This window comes from Crotalus tigris, unplaced genomic scaffold (assembly GCF_016545835.1).
Source record: "Crotalus tigris isolate CLP2741 ecotype Arizona unplaced genomic scaffold, ASM1654583v1 scf7180000019218.882973, whole genome shotgun sequence".
In the NCBI taxonomy this organism is placed as follows: domain Eukaryota; kingdom Metazoa; phylum Chordata; class Lepidosauria; order Squamata; family Viperidae; genus Crotalus; species Crotalus tigris.
Window position 1 is genome coordinate 136542 of NW_024097440.1, and position 23894 is coordinate 160435.

A 23894-nucleotide genomic window follows, 5' to 3' on the forward strand; every position below is an offset into this window, starting at 1 on the left:
AGTCTGGCATCAGTAGGGCTTTATGAATAAGGTTGCAAAATGCATTGTGTCACTTTACAGTAGACAGAAGAATGTCTCCCCTGAATCCTTAGGAAGGTAGGAGTGTACCATTATCTACACCAGAGTGAGCATGTGCAACATTAATGGTAGATCTCTGTGATAGACAACAATGTGTATTTCAAGGTGGAAACTATAGAAATATAAGAATTCCTTGCCCTACTTCAATTATGGTGATTAAATCAAAAAGAAAAAAATTAAGAGTAATGTGAACCACAGATGTTTACTTATTTTTATTACATTTCTAATATAAAAGAAAAAAAAGATAAAACTGAGACATTTTTTTTTTAAAAATAGAGAAATATTGAAAAGAAGGAAAAAATTAAGCAATAGACTACAAGAGCCAATGAATTATAAATGACTAGCAAATCGAAAATGTCACACGGTCAATATATTCTAATGCATCATTATAAGAATGGTTAACAATTAAAATCAGTAACAAGGGGAAAAAAAGCTAGGTAATAGAAATACATAAAAGCACTGTAAATGTGTAAGCTATGGGTCCATTTAAAATATAAATTTTAAACCCAAATTTGGGATATAATGCAATTCGATGTATAGATCAGTGGTGGCGAACCTATGGCACGGGTGCCAGAGGCAGCACTCAGAGCCCTCTCTGTGGGCACGCGCTCCCTCGCCCCAGTCCTAGGCCTTCAGCTGGGTTTTATAAAACCTTTTCGCTTTAGACCTCTGCCACCATGTGCAAAAAAAAAAAAGTTCAATCAGTCAATTTCAACTTCTCACAGGAAAAAAAAGATCTTGCAAAGTTGGAATTGATTGATTGAACTTTTTAGTCCCACCCAGTCTGCCGTTACTACTGCAGCCATGCCCAGCCAATGGGCCACACCCAGCCAATGAGCCACGCCCAGCCAATGGGCCACACCTACCCGGCACTCCATGATGCATAAGTGGGTTTTGGGTTGCAATTTGGGCATTCAGTCTCTAAAAGGTTCGCCATCACTGGTATAGACTTTCCATACATCCCAAAAAAGTTTTCCAAGTAAGAGTAAATTGTATACCAGATTCTCTTTCTAGATATGAAGTTATTCTAAACATGGAAGCATATTCCCACAATTTAATCAGCCTGCCTTCTGTAGAGGGGTTAAAAAAAAATCCAATAAAAGGTCACAAAATCCTTGCAGTTGTTATTATATATGATGCCAGCTGAGTGTATTTTGAAGAAATGTGGGGACTAGAGAAGTTTAGTAAAAAATATCTCAGGTTTACAATTAGGCTTATAATTTCAAAATTAGTTCCATTCAACCATGAGTTAATTTTCAATATAGTTGAGCTTTGTGACATTTATTTATTTATTTAATTTATATAGCCACCCATCTCACATATGTAACTGTGGGCAGCTTATAGTAAAACAGATAAAAATAAATAAAATATATATAAAATAAAAATACGTAGCAGACATACGGAAGAAGGATCCAATCTGTTGATTGCATCTCTAGCATTTTAGAGAAAAGGAAGTACTTACTTTAGCAATAGTAATATATCAGTAATAAAACATTTTATACCAGTACACTCTAACTAGAATGTTCAAAGTGAACTGAATATTCTTTTTCCATTGAAATTCTCCTTGTACAATTTCTATTTAAATCTAATCTTACAGTCTTAGATGTTTTCCCATCTGAATATAAGATTCCGTATGTAGATGAGTTCCATGGATTAAAGAACAGAAAAGTCAGTAATCTTTGGGAAGGGCTAAATTATCCGTAGTGAATTCAAAAATTAAAATTACTTTCAACTGCTTCCATGCATTAATATCTTAGGTTCCCCCCCCTCTCAAATAATGCTTCAAATAAGTATCAGACATATTGTTATCTGGGCAGAACTTCAAGTAATGTTCTTATCTAAATCACATCTTGGAAAGGAAATCTCTGTTTATGCAATCTAAAAACCTTCAGACATTCTTGATGTAAAAGTTACAATACTTTCATGCATCTTTTATCAGGTTTTTATATTGCCTATCTATTTTTATGGCTATACGAGTGGTTGTCACGCATTAGTGCCTGGAATATAATTATTAATTTATGAGAGTGAGTGTCTATACTCATTGTACAAACCAACCAGTTGAACTCAGTTCGGCACTTGTTGCAAAGTAGCACTTGTTGCAAAATAGCAGTTATAACTATATGAGCGGTTGTCACGCACTAGTGCCTGGAATATATTTTTTTATGAGAATGAGTGTCTTTACTCCCTGTACAAAGAACTGAATCCTAACCCTAAAATATTGAGAATACCTCAACATTGGTGAAATACATTAGACTGTGCCCACAGCAAAATGTAGTTTCTCCTTAAGGGAAAAATGCTACTTTATTATTGGAAGAATTTAGAGCCATTTTAAGCTGCCTCAGTATGGGCCTTGGACATCATGAAGACCATGTTTCAGAAACGGTAGAAAATAAAGGATGCTAGGGCATCTTCATGCCATCATTAAGTGAGTAACAAAAACCCGAATACGGACACATTCTTTTTCTCTCTCCATGTGTGTACACATGCAGAATTTGGCCTCCATCCTAATGCAGATATGACTGGATTTGAGGGGATTAGATAAATGCTGGAGCTACATTGACCCAAGTAGTATAGCAAATCATTGATCATGTATCTCAAGGCTTAGGTGTGGAACTGCTACTTTCCTGTAACAGAATAGAAGCCAGATATTAAAAGAGTACCAAGCTCACTGTCCAGTTTTTCAGGTAGAAATCTTCCCTAGTCTTGTTCAGTTCAGTATCTATCAGGATATACTCATAGCAATGCAACTGTTAAAGCACAGTGGATGTTGTGCCCCAAAAATAATTGAAGAATTGGTGATAGTGATGAGATCATTGCCTGATAATACAGCTGATAATCATCATGTCTCCTTTCCAGGCCCTGCTTGCTCTAACTACAGAACATGAGAGATCCAAAAGTCATTCAACATGAATTGATCAAGAGTATTATAATTTCCTCTTCCCATATAATGGTCTGTGTTACATGTCATGTCCTTCACTGTCACCACTTCTCACAGTTTAGATAGATAAATGATGTTAATTAATAAGGTGACCAACTTTTTTACAATGAAAAGAAGGACACAAATAAATTGAAGAAAAAAAATATTGTAAAAGCTGGCCCGGCCCATGGAAGGTCAACCGCCCCCCGCGCCCCCACCCACAGCCGCCCCGCCAGCACGCTGCCCCGCCGTGTACAGCGGGCCCCACAGCTCCCAAAGCATCAGCCACACCGGCTCCAGGGGGCAGCCTGCCGTCGACACACCCCACCTGCAGCCGCCCCTCCAGCACCGCCGCCCACCCTGCGCAGCCCCGTGTAGAGGGGGCCCGGCAACTCCCACAGCACGGGGGGCAGCTGGCCGCTGCCGCCCCTCACCCCCCACCCGCAGCACCCCCGCCGCCCCTGCCTCTTGTGCCTGCAGCCATTATTGCCCTAGCAGAGCCGAAGATCAAGAGAAACTTACCGCTCCAGTCTCTTCGGAACTAACTAGGAGATGGTGTAGTTGGGTAGCAGGGAAGGTGCAAAGTTCCTGCCAATTCGCCTTCACTGCAGACAACTTACATGTGCAAAGTTTGCCGGCTGGGTGTTTTGGCATACTCAGCAGCAATTCCTATTGGCTTTTGAAAGCCAATAGGGGGAGTAGCACAGCTCATGCAAAAATTGAAAAAAAACCATCAAAAAAAGTGCCGGACGTTCTATGAGAAAAAAAAGCCTGCAGATTAGTCTTCAAATATGAAAAAGGAGGACATGTAGGAGGACACTTTTTGAGGGAGGACAGAACTTACAAAAGGAGACTATCCTCCCTAAAGGAGGATGGTTGGTCACCTTATAATTAATTGTTTGGCTTTTTTTCAATGTTACAGATTTTAATCCAGTTGAATGATTACAACAGCAGAAACTTAAAGAGAAGAATAATTGTTTTTCTATATTTGATCTACACGGTTGCCTTATATTGCATCAAGCTATGAGATGATTTATTAAAGTTTGGTGCATGAATGTTCCTGGTTCTTTAGGATGTGCTTCCTATTCAAGAACCTTTAAGTGGAAATATTGGGTATTAAAACTGGGGTCTTATGAATGCCAAATGTTTCCCTAATGCTGAGTTATAGCCCTCCCAGAAATTTAGAGCATAGCTTGGGGCATGCCTAAGCATTGCTTCTCAGGGATGAATACAAATATGCAACAGAGACCCTGCTTGCAGACATTCCTGAATAATCCTTTGTCTCATGTGTTTGAAAAAAAGAGGACTTGTCTTCTTTAGCCAATTTAATTTCCTCTATTTAAGCTGGTTAATTTCTAGCAGCTTGATTGTAGCTGTACGTGTAAGTATATATGTAATTATATCAATTATACCTGAGTATCAAAATGCTCCTTAGATCCAGCTTTATTTCTATTGTAGCTTTTTGTAATCTAGCTGTAGCAGTTAAGAGTTGGAGGCTCATTCATTGGGAGGGGAACATGTTGGGGAAACTGCCCTAGTACTGCTCTTCAACATGCTACAGAATCTATTTATTTAATTTGTATCCTGCCTTTATTAATTTTACAAATAAGGCGGCGAGCATATCCAACACATCTTCCTCCCCCTGTTTTTCCCACCACAATAACGCTGTGAAGTGAGTTGGGCTGAGGGAAAGGGATTAGCCTAAGACAGCGGTTCTCAACCTGTGGGTTGGGACCCCATTTGGGGTCGAACGACCATTTCACGGGGGTCGCCAAACAATGCAGTCCGCCATTTTTCCCCCTTTTCCTTAGCTGTGCTACTCCCTTTTATTCTATTGGCTTTTGAAAGCCAACAGAATAGACTCTCTTGAATAGAGTCTAATTCTATTGGCTTTCCAAAGCCAATAGGAATTGTCCAGGCTGTCTCTGCCCTGCTGAGCCCGCCAAAAGTCCCATTCTGCAAACAGTGCTGCACCGGTTGAGTAGGCCTCGACTTACGACCGGTTGAGTAGTCCTCGACTTACGACCGGTTGGGGGTCGCGGCATTAAAAAGGTTGAGAACCACTGGCCTAAGAGGTCACCCAGCTAAGATGGGACTAGAACCTACATTCTCCGGGTTTCTAGCCTGGTGCCTGAACTATTAGAAAGCTGACTCATTTACTTCTATATGTTCTTAGCTCAACGTACCCTATTGGCAGTGGAGTTTCCTCTGATGTCCCTGGTTATTCTGTATTTGTCTCTTTCTATCATTAATTGCATCGGGATTCCTACCTGTGCAAATAGGAACAGAGGAATTGCCATTCTTGAAACAGCAGGCTATAAATGGAGATGTTCTTCTGCTTTCCAAACAAGCTCTTCATGATGGTTGGCTGGTTGGTTGCGTTTCCCAGAAATGGATCCATATTCTTTTTCAGCCTGGATTGGCAGCCCAGGATGGGTGCCCTTCTTTGTTCAGCTTCTTTTGTGTTTACAGCATAGGGATATGGTCGAGGTCTGGATCTACTGCACGTTTACTCCCGTTAGAATAGAATCTCAACTGTTTGAACAGAGCTGGAGGCAGTTGAGGGGGGGTACATTTGCCTAAGCATTATCCTTAATTTTTCTCATATGGGCATGAACATGTGGGCAACCCAGACGACTCTGAAGCTTTTCTCTTAACATATTTAGAGTGGGGAATCTGGGTGCATTGTCAAATGCCCATGGACTTCCTGTGCGCCTTCTGCATTGTGCTTGAAGCATTATCAGCCACTGAAATAGAGTCAGTTCTTCTTCTGTACTAGTCCCTCCCTAAGCAGACCTTTCACCCCTCCCTTAATTGCAGCTGGAAGGGGGAGGGATGAATTGTGATCTCTTTACAAAGCTGTGCAAAAGGAATTGCTTGAATTGAAAGAGAGAAGAAACTAACTGGTGCTCTTTGTCATACAAAGCGGTGTCTTGGATGCCCAGTCAGGCTCCTGAGGGTGCCCAGTCAGGCTCCTGAGGGTGCTTTTTTGAAAGCTGTAAAGGTCTACAAGTTGCATTCCATAATTGAGTCCCAGATGTGCTGTGAACACCTTATTTTATTTTGCTGCTTCTTCTGTGCCTCTTACGTTCATTGAAGGTAAGTCCACAATAGACATCTGGGATTTCCCCCCCCCCCCTTTCCTTTCTGATAGATGAGTTTTGTTTGCCTCTTTGCTTGATTTGGTTCTAACTTCTCATATTAGTTGTTTGCATGAGTAAAGAAAAAAAAAAAGAAAGGTCAGGAAGAAATGGTCCCTGTTAGCAACAGCATGTGTGGGTTTCCTTACAGTTGTTTTCAGCTGATAATAAGCCAGTTCCTTGCTCGTGTGATTTAAGCTTATCACTTTTTTTTCTTCACAAATACCAATTATTCTAAGTAGGATAGGAATGTTCGTAATAGAGTCACACAGCAAAGTAACCAAACATACTCAAAATTTGCAATGGCCAGACCTGACATACTGCAAGGGAAGGAACCTGTCATATAACTGAAAATTACAATCATGTATAAATTGTATAAATGTATAAAATATATAACAGAGGGACTGGAATAAAACTGAGCAAGAGATAGATCTATAACCGCTAGGAGACATTGGAAGTCAGACAGCAAATAAATTTAATAAATGATGATGAATCTAACCAATACCGATCTTATTGAATAGTAACCCTGAATGATTTTTCAATGCACTAAATATTAAGAAATCAAACCAAGTTTTTCTTTTTAAAAGATTAATTCTGATTCCTTTAAAATCATAAGAAATGCAACAACTTCCTTAGGACCCGATTAAAACTTAGTTGTCCTCCCATTGATTTTTTTTCTATAGCTAATTAGAATAAAAACACAAGACTATCTTCCCAGAATATTTTGAAAAGCCTTCCATGGTTAATGCTATCAGCATAGTAAGCTAGACATATTATGGAATGCGAATACAATATTAAAGTGTAACATTTTAACTAGTTATCACAAGGGCCAGTTTAACCATGCTTCTCCCCCTTTACTTCCCTGTGTCAATAATTCAGATCTATTTTGGCTGATTTATTAACAAGATTATCTGTTTTCACTGGCCTTGCAAGAATATTTTTATAAAATATTTTTAAAATAAATTCAGGGCATTTTTTAAAACCTGCCTGCCAATCATATTTTTAAGGGGGAAATGAAATGTATCCAAATCTCAGGTGTAGTGTGCCTTTAAAATTTTAAAATCAATGAAAGACATACCTTGGGCTGTTCAGACTTACCGTACAATTTAGGCTCCTATAGTATCAGCCATTTCCAGAAAGGCAGTTTTTATTCATCTCTGGCATCAAAAAGACACAAAGAGTCTTAATAGCACGTTAAAGACTCAGCCAGCCTTTACAGCAGAAGCCTTAACGGAGCTACGTCTGAGTCAAGGGATTGTCGTCTATGTGGGTTATGCCAGACAAAAATCATTTATTTGCTTAAAACCAAAGGTCGTTGTGGAGCAAGTAACACTATCCAGGCAATCAATCCAGATGAATTCCACAAAATAAGTATATGATTCTGTCTAATGTGCAATGCAGCTCTGTGTGTGTGTGTGTGTGTGTGTGTGTGTGTGTGTCTGTGTTGTGTTTTTGGCTTTTCCCATGTATGCATCTGGGGCTCCAAGATTGACTCCTTATGTTGAGAAATCAAAGCCTTTTGTTGGCGGCATCCTGTCTGTATAATTCTATGCTCGGAAGGGCTAATGGGGCCGCTGAACACAAAGGCTAAACCTTTCCATAGAGAAAAATAGCTGTTTCAGAATACAGTTTTATGAATCAATTTAGAAATAAGTATTGCTGAGGCACAACTGATCTGTACTGGTTGCTGAGAGGGCTGTCATAATTTGCTTTTGTTTTAATTTCACACTGGGGTGTTCATGTTTCATTAGCTATGTTTTATTTTGCTGTCTACATTTTGAGAATAAAGGATAATTCAGTTTTAGGGCCAAAAGGGAACCAAAGTTTATCCATGCACAATTCTATACTTCTTTGTCCTTTGATTTTGTCTCTTTTCTTCCCTACTGTTATTCTACCTCTTCCTAATTGCCCAACATTTCCTTTTGGTATATGGCATGATTGTCATGCATTAATTTAATTTTATTTAATTATTTAATTTTTCCAATAAGTTGTTTTTCAGATGAACCCTTTGTCCTAGGAATTCTGGATGTTCTCAGCATATCTTGGAGGAATCAAGCCAGGGAAAACTCTACTTTACAATAAGAAACTTTAGAAATCAATACACACACACACATACACACACACACACACACACACACACACATATATATTACTAATATATGTATTACTAATATAATATATATATTACTAATTTCGTTAAAAAAAACACAAATCCTGGGTAGACATTTAGTGTAATAGTAGTGAATCATTTATGAAATGCTTTCTTGTCAATATATTACGTAGTGATTAAAATAAATTGAACATAATAGAAAGAAAATTTAAACCCATGTGAATCCAAAGCACTGATATGGGATTAAAATAAACTGAACATAGCAGAAAAAAAATAATTAAAATCCATATAAAATCCATTTAGTGTTGATACGGGATTAATTACATCTTTAAGTTTGTTAATTCTAGATCTATGGAAATGTATTGCTTCATCTTTTCATATTTAGAATACAAAAACTTTTCAAAAATCAATAACTAAGTCCAAGAGACCTTGGATATATATTTAAAAAACAAAGCTCCAATGTACAATGATATTTTTTTCATAAAGTTTTGATTCATTGTTATTTTTGCGTTCTGTTTAGGCTGCTCTGGGTCAATCAATGAATATTAAGGATGCATCTGGGTGTATTCTTAGTATTTTGAAGATATTAGGATTCAGGATTTGAGGGGCATTGCCTAAAATGACTTTTCCATCATAAAGAGCAGAAATGTACAACTGATTTGTAGCATTGGATGCTTCATAACTGTACGTTGTTAACATCTGAATTAGACTTTATTAAAAAAAAGAAGTATTTTTTTAGGCAATATGGCCAACATTTTTAAAACAGTTCAGTTGATAACAATTTTTCAGGGCTGATTAATTTTTCAGCTTATGTATTGATTGTTTAATACGGTTTATGCATTTATACATTTTTATTTGCATGATAAAATAAAACAGTAAATGAAAAATGTCTGAAAAATAACACATGTATGTATTTCCTAGGAGTAAATATAATCCAGAAAGATGTCTCAGAGCTCAGAAGTCATTGTCCCGATGGCAGATTGCAATACAAATGGTATCCAGAATCAGTCCTGCAGCTCAACAAAACCCAGTACTGTCGCCTTTTGTAACATCTGCTACAGAGTGAAGACAAAGAGTGGATTTATAGGCTGTCGAAAAATAGTTGAAAAAGAAATTTTGAAAGATATCAGGTATGTTCATTTACTACGTCCACTTGCATGCTCAGCTTGTTTTCTTTTTAGTTATCATTAGCATTTGCATAGGATTTTTAATATGGCTCATTTGAAATATTTTGGAAACTTTTAGGACCAGATGATGGCACTTGGATCATATCTCTGGGATTTGAAGTTTGTCTATTTGTTGAGGTTGTGCTTCGCTGAAGCATCAGGTGTATAATTTGGACTTTTTATTTTTTTGGCCCTTCCAGACAGCTTTTGACGCCTGGCCTGAATTAGTTTTCTTGGAAAGTTTTCAGAAATAGTTTGCCATTGTCTCCATCTTTGGATTGAGAAAGAATGACTGGCCCAAGATCACACAGCTGGCTTTGTGTCCAACATGGGGCTAGAACTCTTGGTCTCATGGTTTCTGGTTTAATGTCTTGACCTCTACACCAAACTGACTCTCATAATTTGGACTTGCATAGAGTCATTTAGGCCCCCGTGGCTTCCATAGTAAGGAATGCCTTTCTCAGCTTCAGCTGTCTACTAGTTGAGTCCATTCCTGGACAGTCAGTATTTGAACACTTATTTGTGATATTTTTTTTTTTTGCATCATCAGAAAGTTTCAATCAGGGAAGAGTTCACACTAATGAGAAAGAATATAATGTGTCTTTTTTCTCTCAGGATGCCTATGTTTATTGACTAATCTTTCTATTAAGGATAATTAATATGATGGCCATTTGTAAATTCTTGTGGCAGTTGAGCAGCAGTGAAAAAAATGCTATCCTTTCTGAGGTGTACACTTTCTACTACAGTCATTTATGCCATATCCCAGGGGTCCCCCACCCCCCAGTCTGTGGACTGGCACAGGTTCGTGACATGCCAGCACCTGGGCCTCGCAAACAAGCAAAGCCCCATCCACGGGATGCAGGCAACATGTGAAACCACACCCTCTCCAGTCCATGGAAAAAAACTCTCTCCACAGAACCGGTCCCTGGTGCCCAAAAGGTTGGGGGTCACTACCGTATCCCATACATTTTTTTAAAAAAAAAATTACAAATAAAGGCAAATATACCTGTCCCAAGATAATGTTGCAGGATCGATCCAATCTTTGTCAGTCACTGGGACTGGAGGTTTAATCTTTCAAGCTTTCAGACTTCTGCTGGAGCCCATTCACAGGGATATCTGAGAATCTCTCTCACCAGAATGTGTCACCACTGGCCTCCAGCACAAGTACAGAAGCTCAGATAACTAAATCTCTGGACCAGTTGACCCACCCAGATTGTATCCTAAAAAATTCTTATCCTTGGAATCAGCTAGAAGAGAACAGAATATGAGATAAATCATATGTGAGAATGAAGCATAACCACTAGATAACAAATGAAAAGACATGAGAAAATAAGGCATTGTCTACTCTAGATCTAAAAGTTGGTTGACTAGTTTGGAGAATATAGAAAAAAACACAAAGCACAGTAACCCAAGTTCAAACACCAGTTGTCTTCTCTTCTCGGATGTTTGTTGTATGGATCTCCCTTTAAATGTTTACTTTCCATCATTGGTTTGGCCCGTGTAGGCTCAAAAGTTCAGTATGGTGTGGGATCAGTGGGTGACGCTATAAATAATTAACTGAATTATATTACTCTCTGTGTGAAAAGTAAAAGGGTTACTCCCTGCAGAATATTCAGCAAAATACAGGTAGCTAGAAACAGCGGGTCATGAAGGCAGATGTCACCAAACTTAATTACACCATAAAAAGGTCAGATTTCAGAGAATATCTGAGGTCATGGAAATATGTTGAAGTCAATATTACTTTTCACACAAAACTCCTGAAAATAGATTCTCTGCATATTTGGATCAATGGATTTCAACTTATTACTATAGGTAATCCTCAATTTATGGCCACAACTGAATCCAAAATTTATGTCGCTGAGAAATTTGTTGAGTGAGTTTTGCCCCAATTTACGACCTTTCTTATTAAGTGACTCATTGCAGTTGTTAAGCTAGTACCATGGTGATTAAGTGAATCTGGGTTCCCCGTTGACTTTGCTTGCCAGAAAGTCACAGAAGGGGATCCCATAACCCAGGATACTGCAACCGTCATAAATACGAACCAGTTGTCCAGCATCCAAATGTAAATCACATGACCATGGAGATGCTGCAATGGTCGTAAATAAGAAAAATGGTCATAATTCGCTTGTTTCAGTGCCATTGCAACTTTGAATGGTCACTAAACAAACTGTTGTAAGTTGAGGACTACCTGTATCTAGAAGTCTATGGAGATCCTCAGTCATCCAGGTCATGGTTTTCCCAAAGGTGCTTTTTCAAGAGGCAACTGGATTTTCTTTGTTTTTCCTTGAAGATGTTTTGCTTCCCATCCAAGAAGCTTCTTCAGTTCTTCAGTATCTAGAAGTTCAGGTAGTTCTCGATTTACAACAGTTCATTTAGTGACTGTTCAAAGTTATAAAACCACTGAAAACTGTGACTTTTGACTGTTTTTCACAGTTACGACCTTTGCAGCATCCCATGGTCATGGGATTCAGATGCTTGGCAACTGGGTTCATACTTATGACCGTTGCTGTGTCCCAGGGTCATGTGATCCCCTTCTGAGAAGCAAAGTCAAAGGGAAATCCAGATTCACTTAACAACCGAGTTGCTAATTTATCAACTGCGGTGACTCACTTAACAACTATGGCACGCACGGTCATAAAATGGGGCAAAACTGACATAACAACGGTCTCACTTAACAACAGAATTTTTGGACTCAATTATGGTCGTAAGTCGAGGACCACCTGTACTTTCAATTCATTTACTCATCCAGTTTTTAAACTGTGTTTGAAAAGATGCAGAAAAACAACAATGAGAGGGATGTAGACAATTTTTACAAGGAAAGGCACAAGCAGTTGGGTTTCCTTTTTAGGTTAACAAGAAGAAGGGCAACTAAGGTAGAGGACACCTTGGATATTAAAAAAAGAAATCATATATTGCATGGAAAGTCTCATTGCTCTTCCCATAACACAAAATATAGAATCTTGAAATTAATTGAGTCACAAAGGAAGTATTTGCCACAAGAATTATTAGTAGCCACACTGGCTATTCTTTGTGTGTATTCATATGCCTTCAAGTTCATAATTATGCCTGGCAACACTAGTCGATGGAGAAATTTTTTGGCAACATTTTTTGGGTAAAATAGTTTCCCACTACAAATAGCCCTTGACTTAACAACAGTTCATTTAGCAACTGTTGCAACAGCACTGAAAAAGTGACTTATGACCGTTTTTCACATTTATGACCTTTGAAGCATCTCTGTGGTCACGTGACCAAAATTCAGATGCTTGGCAATTGACTCATATTTATGGCGGTTGCAGTGTCCTAGCATCACGTGATCTCCTTTTGCAAGCTTCTGACAAGCAGTGTCAATGGAGAAGCTAGATTCACTGAACCACCGTGTTACTACCTTAACAACTGCAGTGACTCACTTAACAACTGTGAGAAGAAAGGTTGTAAAATGGGGCAAAATTCATTTAACAACTGTCTCGCTTAGCAACAGAAATTTTGGACTCATTTGTTGTTGTAAGTCGAGGAGTATTTGTATCTTTTTTCTGCGGTTGAATAAGGCCACTGACTTAGGCACTTTTAAAAAAAAGAATCTTTGCCAAGTTGTGGACAGGTCTTGATAACCAAATATCTAGTTTTGGATTCACTGGTACTTTATTTGTTTAATTTATTTAATAATTTATTTATTATCCAACTCTGAGCAGGCTTAGCTTCCAAGTCAGATACAGTGACCCAGATGCTATCATCTACCATAAACAACTTAATAATAATAATAATAGTAAAGTTGGAAGGGACTTTGGAGGTCATCTAGTCCAACCCCCTGCTCAGGCAGGAAAACCTACACCATTTCGGACTTGATGATAATGATACTGTCTGTTCAATTGTATCCAATTCTCCGCGTAGACCAGTTCTCTCCTCATTTTGTGATATTTCGCTTGCTTTATGCTCTACCTGGAATCAGCTTTGATAGTGTTTAGATGCCATGTTTTGGGCAGCCTCATTTTCTTTTACCGCTGATTATTCCGAGCACAACTCTCTTTTTCAGTGAGTTTGGTCACGTCATCTTGTGATTTTTGCTTTCCAGTGACATGTTTGTTTTTATATGCTCCATTACTTGTCTGTCACTTTGGGGGTCCAAAGATTGCCCAGGAGCCTTCTCCAGCTTCACAACTTCTTCTTCTTCTTGTGCCATATCCATTATCGGACGTTGGCGATCATGTTGGCGATCATGTTTTTTTTTTATTGAAAATTTTTGCAGTTTTACAATAAAATGATCCCCCTCTCCCACCCCCCCTCCCACCCATCATCCTCCCCCCTTCTTCCCAGAGCTGAATACAAGGTTAATAAAAACTAAAAACTTAAATAAACATCAAACAATTATAAATACATTCAAAAAAACAACAAAATTTTAAATACTTTAACTCCAATATATAAAAACAAAACAAAACAATAGTTCCAATCGTTACCTTAAGCATAAATTATTCAAAAGCTAGATAATACTTTTTAATCTCATATTTGTGCTGTATAAAATTCACCCATCTTTTCCACACCAAAAAATATTTCTCTTGCGATTGATCTTTCAAATAAGCCGAAATTTTTGCCATTTCAGATAAATAAGAAACTTTTAAAAACCATTCCTCTAAAGTAGGCAAAAACTCCTTCTTCCAGTATTGCCCTATCAACAGCCTTGCCGCTGTAATTAAATTCAACATTAAAATAATTTCTTTATCATCACAATCAACAATAATACCTAACAAAAACAGTTGTGGTGTAAATTTTATCCTTCTATTAAAATTTTTTTGAATATTCCACCAAATCTTAATCCATCGCACGAAAAAGTGCTGCTGAGTTTTGTCCAAACCAGTCCCTTAGATTTTGAAGCCACGATGTTCTTCTTCTGCCTGGACCTCGTTTGCCTTCAGTCTTTCCCTGCAGGATTAAATGGAGTATGCCGTATTTTTCTGGGTGTCGCATCACATGTCCGAAATATTCTAACTTTCGTTTTTTAATTGTTTTGATGATTTCCCTTGGCTTTCCCAGGCGGCTTATCACCTTCTCATTTCTGATCTTGTCAACCCAGCTTATACGTAACAGCCACCTGTAAATCCACATTTTAAATGCTCATCACAACTCAGAAAACCTCAAATTCAAGGAAGATCAGATAACTAGTAACTACTGGTCATATTATACAATTATTATTTTTTTTATGGTTCATCTTGGCTCCTTGAAAGAACCTGTTTGGGCATTGGTGGATCTTTGGAACTACAGGTAGTCCTTGACTTACAACCACAATTGAGCCGAAAATCTCTGTTGCTAAGCGAGGCAGTTATGTGAGTTTTGCCCCATTTTACAACCTTTCTTGCCACATTTGTTAAGTGAATCACTGCAATTGTTAAGATAGTAACACGGTTGTTAAGTGAACCTGGATTCCCCTTTGACTTTTCTTCTCAGAAGGTCGTAAAAGAGGATCAGATGATCCTTTGGGACACCATAAATATGAGCCAGTTGCCAAGCATCTGAATTTTGATCATGTGACCGTGGGGATGCTGCAACGGTCGTAAGTGTGAAAAATGGTCATAAGTCACTTTTTTCAGTGCCATTGTAACTTTGAACGGTCACTAAACAAATGCTTGTAATTTGAGGATTATCTGTAATGCACAGAATATATCTTTTGCACTGGGGACTCTTGTGTATTTTTCTTTTCTTTTTTTTTAAAAAAATCTTTTTCAAGAAGTTCAGCAGTGGCAGAAATCAGCTTCCTTGAATTACAGTTTGCCTTTAGTGTGCAGCTGTTGGGGTATTCCATACCAGAGCTTGCCAAGACACATTTCTGACCTAAGATACTTGTTTCTACTGGCTTAGAAAGTGATATTATTTTTTTTTGTTGGTTTGTTTTTCAGTGGAATAATGACACCAGGACTGAATGCAATTCTGGGGCCAACAGGCAGTGGCAAATCTTCGTAAGTTTTACAGCAGTGGACAAATGTGATTTCATGTATATATGACTGGGAATCCCCTGGGCAATGGTGATGTCATCAGCTAATCCTTTTAACTTTGTGACAGCTGTTTGAATTTCAGCACCCTGTTCCTCTCCTCACGCCCTGCCCATGCAGATGTGCGTTCTGCCGAGTGCAGTCATCTCACTGCTTTTCTGACATTTGCATATGCGATGCTGCCAATTTAGCTGGTTGTTCTTTCTTGCTGTCATTGTCCCTGTCCATGTTGGCTCCAAGTCTTTTGCTGTCACTCATTAGCGCTGTCTGCCTCCTCTCGATCATTTGCTGTGACCCTAAATCCATTGAGGAAGGAATATGATCCTCTGTTGACCTGTTTGTGTCAGTGAGGATCTGTGGTTGTTTCATCCTTGCGGTTTTCTTATTTAAAGATATCTGCTGGTGTAATGTCTGATAAGCTAGTAACAGTTCAATATGGCGGTTGATTGAATGCTTGTTGGATAGCCATGCCTCTTTTAGCAGACGGCCGCCCTTTGTTTCATCATGAGCAATGACCCTAGAACTCCGACGATGTCAGTAGATGCTGATGAAAGCTAAGTTTTTAAATAAATTCTTTAGTCTCGGTGATCTGTGTTTTAGTTTTTGAATATATATATATATATATATATATATATATATATATATATATATGTAGGTCTTTGGTTATTCAGGTTTTCTCCCGCGTCAAATTGGAAGTGTCTTGGTGACGTTTCGACGAAGTCTCATTCGTCATCTTCAGGCTGGTGCTTTCGGCTTCGTGTTTCTAGGAGCAATGTGATCGTAGCTGTTTCTTCCTTTTAACTGCCAGTGGGGATATGAACTGATTGGTTGAGAGCCTGGCTGTGTTCTGATTGGATGGAGGTGTGTTCTGATTGGTTAGGAGTTTGGCTGTGCTCTGATTGGATGGGGGGTTGGCTGTGCTCTGATTGGTTGGGGGAGTGTTCTGTTTGGGTGGGGTCTTTGTTGTGCTCAGGTTAATCTGAGTTGCAGGGGGATGTGAGATGGTGAGCATTGCCATTGCTTGGCTTCGCGTCTGTGGCCGTGCCCCATCTTCAGGGTGGGTGTCAGTTTGCTTCATGTATGGATTGGAGGGGTTTAAAGTGGCCAATGATGCAGCTGTGATCTGGCTTCTGGTTTGTGGTCGTGCCTCATCATCGGTGTGGGTTTGGGTTTACTTTTTGTGTGGACGTGTGGTGGTGACATCCTGTGTGGCTTTCGTGGGTGTGGGTCTGGTGTCATTCTTTGTGCTAGGGACTCATTTGTCAATAAGGGTGGGTTTCCAAATGGCTGGTAGGCGGGAGGTATCATCTCATTTGTTCATGCTATGTGGGCGTTTTTCTATCTTGATGGCTTCTCTGATTATTCAGCTACGATCACACATTGCTCCTAGAAGCACCAAGCCGAAAGCACCAGCCTGAAGATGATAAATGAGACTTCGTCGAAACATTGCCAAGACACTTCCAATTTGACAAGGGAGAAAACCCGAATAACCAAAGACCTACATACAAACACCCGCGAAAACCTCAGAAAACAAATATATATATATATATATATATATATATTCTGACACGAGCGGAGTGCAAATATATATATTTGCTGCTTAAGACCTGGCTTTTCCGGCAGGCCTGGGGTTTATAAAATCTGACCCCTGGATGAATGTTATTGTATTGTTTGTTTGTTAAGTTATGTTGTGTTTTTATTGTAAACCGCCCGGAGTCCTGTGGGAGTGGGGCGGTCTATAAATTTTAATAAATAAATAAATAATATATATACATATATATATATGTATATGGGGCAATATATATATATATATGCACTCCTCTCGTGTCAGAAGCACCGAGATGCTTCCAAGTTAAAAGGATTAGCTGGTGATATCACCGTTGCCCATGGGACACCCAGTTGGGGGGTGCCTTTCATGTCCACAGCAGGAGCTGGAGTAAAATATGGGTTTTTTCCCCACCCCCACCCCATGGCAGTACTTAGGTTTCGAGCACAGGCTTGCTCTCACCTCCAACCCAGCCTCCTAAGCGCAAGAGCCACCCTACTATATGTGGTTTTCTATAATCCTTTGCTAAGCAGAAATTACTTTGATGTGAATCATAATTTGATAGCTTCTGTCCGTTATTTTGTTGGAATATTTGCTTGGATCCTGATAGGTATAATGCTATGGTCACACACCTATCTGTGCTGTCCTAGGCAGCTGAAAAATAGCTAGATGCTGATTATGCCCAACTGTCTAATGCTCAGAATTAAGATGCTGAAGCAGTAGAGTAAGAGACGTGTTTGTTTATTTGTTTAAACAGTCTGGTCATAGTCTATTGGTCAAACCATATATTTATGCCAGATAGATACCATATATGCCGGCGTATAAGGCGACCCGGCGTATAAGACGACCCCCATCTTCGGCGCCGAGTCGCATGCCTAGAAAGTCGTCTTATATGCCAGAAACGACCGGTATTTCCGGCATATAAGACGACTCGGTGTATAAGACGACTCCCGACTTCGGCGCCGATTTTAACCCTTGCAAAAGTCGTCTTATACGCCGGAATATACGGTAGTTTGATGATGCTTCCTTCCTTTGAAATCTTAAGTACCTCCAGTCTTGCAACGTAGGGTCATATCATAACTGTGGAGGGGATGGTGTAATCCTGGCTGAGGAATTCCGGGAGTTGACATCTTCAAGTTGTCAAGGTTGAGGAACACTGATTTACATGAAATAATAACAACTGCTGCAAAATTAGACTGGGAGAGATGAGACAGGTGGGTTTTGATGATCTCTGCCAAACCCTCTTATCTGAAGGCATTTCATTTCATTGAGGCTTTCCCCGTAGTTGCAGGTTTTATATAACCAAAACCATACAAATGTGTTACTTGCATTTGTGCACTTTTCACTTTAACAAAATGTGGCAAACATTAGGCAATCCTGATTTCTCTTTTAGATTACTGGATATTTTAGCGGCACGGAAAGATCCTCATGGCTTAACTGGAGCTGTTTTCATCAATGGTGCCCCCCAGCCTGCCAATTTTAAATGCATCTCCGGCTACGTAGTACAGGTAATTGATTGTCCTTTTTATCCCACTTTATGGTTCACCAAATATAGTGAAGCATCAGAACTCTTATGTGTAAATGTCTTTTATGCAAAAGAAATCTGGATAGGTATAGAGTGGACTATTCCATGCTTTCTCTTCTTTTTTTGACACTACAGGAATCTGGAGCGAAAGTTGCACGTGTTCCTTGAAATCTGACAGAGGCCCGGGTTTTCAGCTGCTGCTGTGGTTGAATGCTAAGCTGGTTAATAATACAACTCCTCTCATTTGTGACCTTATTAGAGAGGAACATGCCAACTTGGCAAACATTACCAAGAAATAGCTGGGCTTGAAAGCAAGGGGGTTCTGAACCGCACCTGGTAGGATTTGCGGTATGGCACCTCTCAGACCTGCAGGCCATTGGGAGGGGGTCAAACAGTTGTCATCTGGGACTATCTATTGGCCTTCAGAGGTGCTGCTCCACAAGTTGCCAGTTGTGAGATCCTGTTTCACATGGGATAGGCTCATGGCCTCAGCTGGGATTGTTGCTACTGTACCAGTCACCTTGCTGCATAGAAACCTCCAGGCTACGAGTTGGCTATGGAGTTCACCAGGCTTATGGTCTCTGGAGGCTTCAATTTGCTGTCCCTGAGGTCGGTCTCGGAAGCAGCTCAGGAGTTCGTGGCCACCATTGGTTGCACTTTTGATGAGCCCTGGAAAGAGCAGGATGGAGACAATGGTGGCTTTCAATATAATTCTTTTTGGGTTAGCTTTAGGAGCTGGGAGTGAGGGCCACAGTTTTAGGCTGGTTCACTTCCTTCCTTTGGGACCAGTCCAGTGGTGGGATTTGAATACTGTATGTGAACAACCAGTTCTCTGTGTGGATGGCACTTCCGGAAGTCCATTCTGGGCCTTGGCAACAAAAAAATAGCTACTGGTTCTGCCGAACTGGTGCGAACCAGCTGAATCCCACCACTGTACCAGTCCCAATCAGTGTTGATAGGGAGTGAGAGGTCCAGTCTGTGGCCCCTGCTTTGTGTGGTGCCATAGAGATCAGTGCTCTCTCTGCTCCTTTTTAATATTTAAAGGAAGCCGCAAGATGAGATCACCACAGGATGATATCATATTTTATTCTGATAATATTCAGGTATAAATCTCCACACTGGGGGAAGTAAGTGATGCTATGAATGCCCTTTTATGATCAGGAGGTCAGGGGGGAGGGGGTCCTGGATGGGGAACAACAAGTTTCAACTGAATCCTGATAAGTGGAGTGGCTGTGAGTAAGAGGCTCCTCTGTATCTAGGTAAGGTGGAATAATGAACAATTAATGAACAATCACTAAAATAATGATTGTGTCTGCATAATTACTGGGATAATGCTGTGTTAGCAATATGTGACTAACCTAATGTGCATTGCACTTGGATACAATGTATGTAGCAAAACTCTCCATTGTATACCCATGAGAAACGGACCTAATGTAATACAATGTGTATCATAATGTGTAGTTCTTTGTTCTTGAGAAAGAGAAAGTATAAAACTGAAGCCTGAACCCACCCTCGGGGTTCAGAATTGCTTGTCTCCATTGCTTCTGAACCTGCACAATAAATCTCTCTGCTAAACTCTCTGGAATTCATAAGAGTCCTTGCGTTTTCCACAAAATAGGGACATCAGATTGAAGTCCTCCAAGCCTGGTGATCTCCACAGCTAACCCCAAGACAGCTTCCAACTGCTCAGGCAAGGAGGTTGCTAGGCACCAGTTATATCCTTTCCTGATTGAGAAGCTCTTCTTTCAGTCACTGGTACCCTGATCACCTCCCATACGGACTATTGCAATGCTCTCTATATGGGGCTATCCTTGAAGAGTAGTTGGAACCCATAACTGATGCAGAATATGGCAGCATGAGCGGTTTTGGATAGCCCTAGGATTACTCATGTAACACCACTGCTATACAAGCTGCATTGGGTGCTGATTTGCATCCTGGTCCAATTCAAGTTGTTGGTTATTATCTTTAAAGCCCTTCATAGCATGGGACCAGGTTATCTGAGGAACCAATTGTCCCAATTACATCAAGACATCCCATCTGCTCAGACAGGGAGGGTATATTGTGGACTCCATTGGTTAAAGAATTATGACTGGTGGGATTTAGGAAGAGAAACTTCTTTCTCATTCCCCCTGCCCTTTGGAACATCTCACCTTCAGAAGTGATGGGCCCCCTCCTGCTGTCCTGGTCTTCAGAAAAAGGAATCAAGATCTGGCTCTGCCCATTGGCATGCAGGCCTAAGAGTGATATATGCAATGCTGGGATTCATTGGTGGCTTGAGGGCATTGCCTTTGCCTCTTTAATATTTTTACCCTCTTAATTTTTAACTTCGCTTTTAATTATGTTTTATTTATTTATTTTTTAAAAAAAACGTTTTTAATTCTATTTTTAATTATATGTTTACCTCTGTTTTTAATTATGTTTTTTTATACTACTGTAGGTTTTTATTTGTACAGCACCCAGAGTCACTCAGATGAGATGAGTGGTGTAGAAATTTGATAAATAAATACATATATAATTTCCGGTTTGACGCAAATAAATGAAAATCAACTAAAAGCTTTCTTTGTATTTTCAGGATGATGTTGTGATGGGGACTTTGACGGTGAGGGAAAACTTCCAGTTCTCAGCTGCGCTCAGACTACCCAAAACAGTAAAAGCTTATGAAAAGGAGGAGAGAATCAACCAGATCCTCAAGGAGCTGGGATTGACAAAAGTGGCAGATTCAAAGGTAATGAAATTAAATCTCCCTGAGGACTAATTTCCATAAAGGGAGCGCTAGAAATGGACTAACTTTCAGTTAAATGATGATGGTAAGTAATGTTATTGCCAGTATGTCAGAACTGATAATAATAAGACAGATGAAAATATTCAAGCCACATCCATGATTAGATGTTGTTAGTTGCGAAGTCGTGTCCGACCCATTGCAACCCTATGGACAACGTTCCTCCAGGCCTTCCTGTCCTCCACCATCTTCTGGAGTCCATTTAAGCTCACGCCTACTGTTTCAGTGACTCTATCTAGCCACCTCATTCTCTGTCGTCCCATTCTTCTATTGCCCTCAATCTTTCCCAGCATCAGGCTCGTCTCCAGTGAGTCCTTCCTTCTCATTAGGTGGCCAAAGTACTTGAGTTTCAACTTCAGGATCTGGCCTTCTAAAGAGCAGATTAGATAGAACTGCCTTACTAACCTCATGCCCTAACTTCACCATGCCAGCCAGAATGATGTAAAAACCCTCTGAATGGCACCAAGGCTTGGAGAGGATGCTATAATGTCAATTTGATCTATATTTTCATTTGGTGACCTATTAGGAATATTTGTCAGCAATATATCTTGTTTGTCTAGATCAGAGGTCCCCAGCCTCCAGTCCACACAAACAAGAAAAGCCCCATCCTTGGACCGGAGGCAGGCAGGCAGCACATAAAACCACACACTCTCCGATCCATGGAAAAACCTTTTGGTGCCCAAAAGGTTGGGGACCTCTGTTCTACATCCCCCATATTCAGGACTTTGCCTATAACATACATATAGAAGATCTAGATTCAATTATCTAGATTTGGATCTGGTTCTATCTCTATATGTCTAGTTAGACTTATTCCGAAGCCTATACCTTTATCTATACCTATATCCGTATCCTCCCAGGATATGGGGCATATTCATCCTTTCATTTTTTCAAAGTCAACTGCTATTTGGCTGTGCTCTTTGTGTCATTAATAGGGAGACCTATGTTCTATAACACTTGTGCACAGCCTAACTACAACACAGTATCAACCTTTGGGAGAAGTGAAGAACAGGCGGGCTTAAGTGTTACCAGATCTTTACATTAAAAATGAAGAATACAAAATTCTGGCTACTCAACAATCAGACTGAGAGAAATTGGTCTTAATGAGATAAAAGTACTGTATCATTAGTTTTCTGATTAACAGTGCAGAAGTAAATATGAACCAGGTTAAGAGATTAGACAAATAAATGGAGGTGAAGTACAGAGTGAATACTTAAACCAGATGTTATTGTGGCTTGTTCTTATCAACACTGAAGTAGGGTTCAGCAAAGGGTGCCTGAAGATGACAATGTATTAACATTGTGTCTGTGCTAATGGACCACTGATAATTAATACATATTCTAATTGGAAGGGTCCTTGGTACTCTCTAAGCTTGGTTATTTTCTTGTAGACATTTCGTTATCCAAACTAGGTAACATCATCATGATGTTATGAAATGTCTGCAAAAAAAAAAAAACCAAGCTCAAAGAGCACCAAAATCCATTCATTTCAACCCTGAGCTACAGATATTCTCCTTTATCTTCCAAGGTTTTTTTTTTTTTAAATCAAATTCAATAATGAGTCTTCTATGGTTGGGTGCTAAATAATCTCTGCCTGAAAATGTTTTCTAGAAGACAATGTCATGGACATCCCCATTTTCCATTAGGTTGGAACTCAGTTCATTCGTGGCATATCAGGAGGAGAGAGGAAAAGGACCAATATTGGAATGGAGCTCATTACTGACCCGGCCATCTTGTTCTTAGATGAGCCAACCACTGGTCTGGATGCCAGCACAGCCAATGCCGTTTTGCTGCTCTTGAAAAGGTAATTGCTAGATGAAGTGCTCCATGTAGAAACTACACAAAAAATAACTCGAGGTTTTCAAAAACAGACTGGACAACCGTTTGGCTGCGATGTGTAAGACTCCTCCCTTTAGCAGATGGTTGAACTAGAAGACCTCCGAGGTCCATGTCAGCCCTTTGATTCTATAAAAGGAAGCGATGCTGGCTGAGGAATTCTGGGAGTTGAAGTCCACAAGTCATAAAAGGGCCAAGTTTGAAGACCCCTGCTACAATCTTTTTTCCATGTACAAACACCACACATAGAATAAAAGAAGGCCATTTTCTATAACATCGTCCCCTTGATCAGAGGATCAAGATATAATTCAGAAGCAGTTTTCTTAGCATCCCTGCCCGCTCCCTGAACAGAAAAAAGAATCATGAAAAGAAAGAGACCAGTTACAATACTGACATTTTGCACAGCCAAACAAAATGACAGATGAATAAATGGATGGATGGATGGATGGATGGGTGGATATTTTAATTCACCTTTTCCCCCAAAACAAAACCAAACCTAGGATTTGAGTGATCAATATTAATTTTCAGGGTCTTTTACGTTAAGGAATTAACTTTAACTCCTTAACATATTTCTAATGAGCTTTCTACTCTCTGTGCAGGATGTCTAAGCAAGGGAAAACCATCATCTTTTCCATCCATCAACCACGCTACTCCATCTTCAGAGTGTTTGATAAGCTAACCTTGCTGGCTGCAGGAAGACTTTTGTATCATGGACCTGCTCAGAATGCCTTAGACTACTTCAAGACCATCGGTAAGTGTCCAGAAGGCTATTTATTGAATGCCTGGCTATCTCTTTTTCTTTTTTTCTTTTTTAAATAAGATC

At 39.7% G+C, this 23894-nt stretch overlaps 1 protein-coding gene across 3 annotated transcripts in view; it reads left to right on the forward strand.

The window, feature by feature from the left end:
• Positions 1 to 5107: 5107 nt before the first annotated feature.
• LOC120316058 (broad substrate specificity ATP-binding cassette transporter ABCG2-like) overlaps positions 5108 to 23894 on the forward strand; it is a 34448-nt gene continuing 15661 nt past the window's right edge. For 2 of the 3 annotated variants that reach the window (XR_005558853.1, XM_039361223.1), the window contains exons 1-7: positions 5108 to 6094; positions 9167 to 9375; positions 15297 to 15356; positions 18329 to 18443; positions 21033 to 21185; positions 22882 to 23039; positions 23671 to 23822. Coding sequence is in view for 1 of the 3 variants with exons in the window: in XM_039361223.1 (XP_039217157.1) it covers positions 9188 to 9375; positions 15297 to 15356; positions 18329 to 18443; positions 21033 to 21185; positions 22882 to 23039; positions 23671 to 23822 (826 nt within the window). In the remaining 2 variants the exon portion in view is untranslated. Of the gene's footprint in view, positions 6095 to 7454; positions 7507 to 9166; positions 9376 to 15296; positions 15357 to 18328; positions 18444 to 21032; positions 21186 to 22881; positions 23040 to 23670; positions 23823 to 23894 lie in introns of those variants that run through there. The other variant, XR_005558854.1, reaches the window with a different exon arrangement.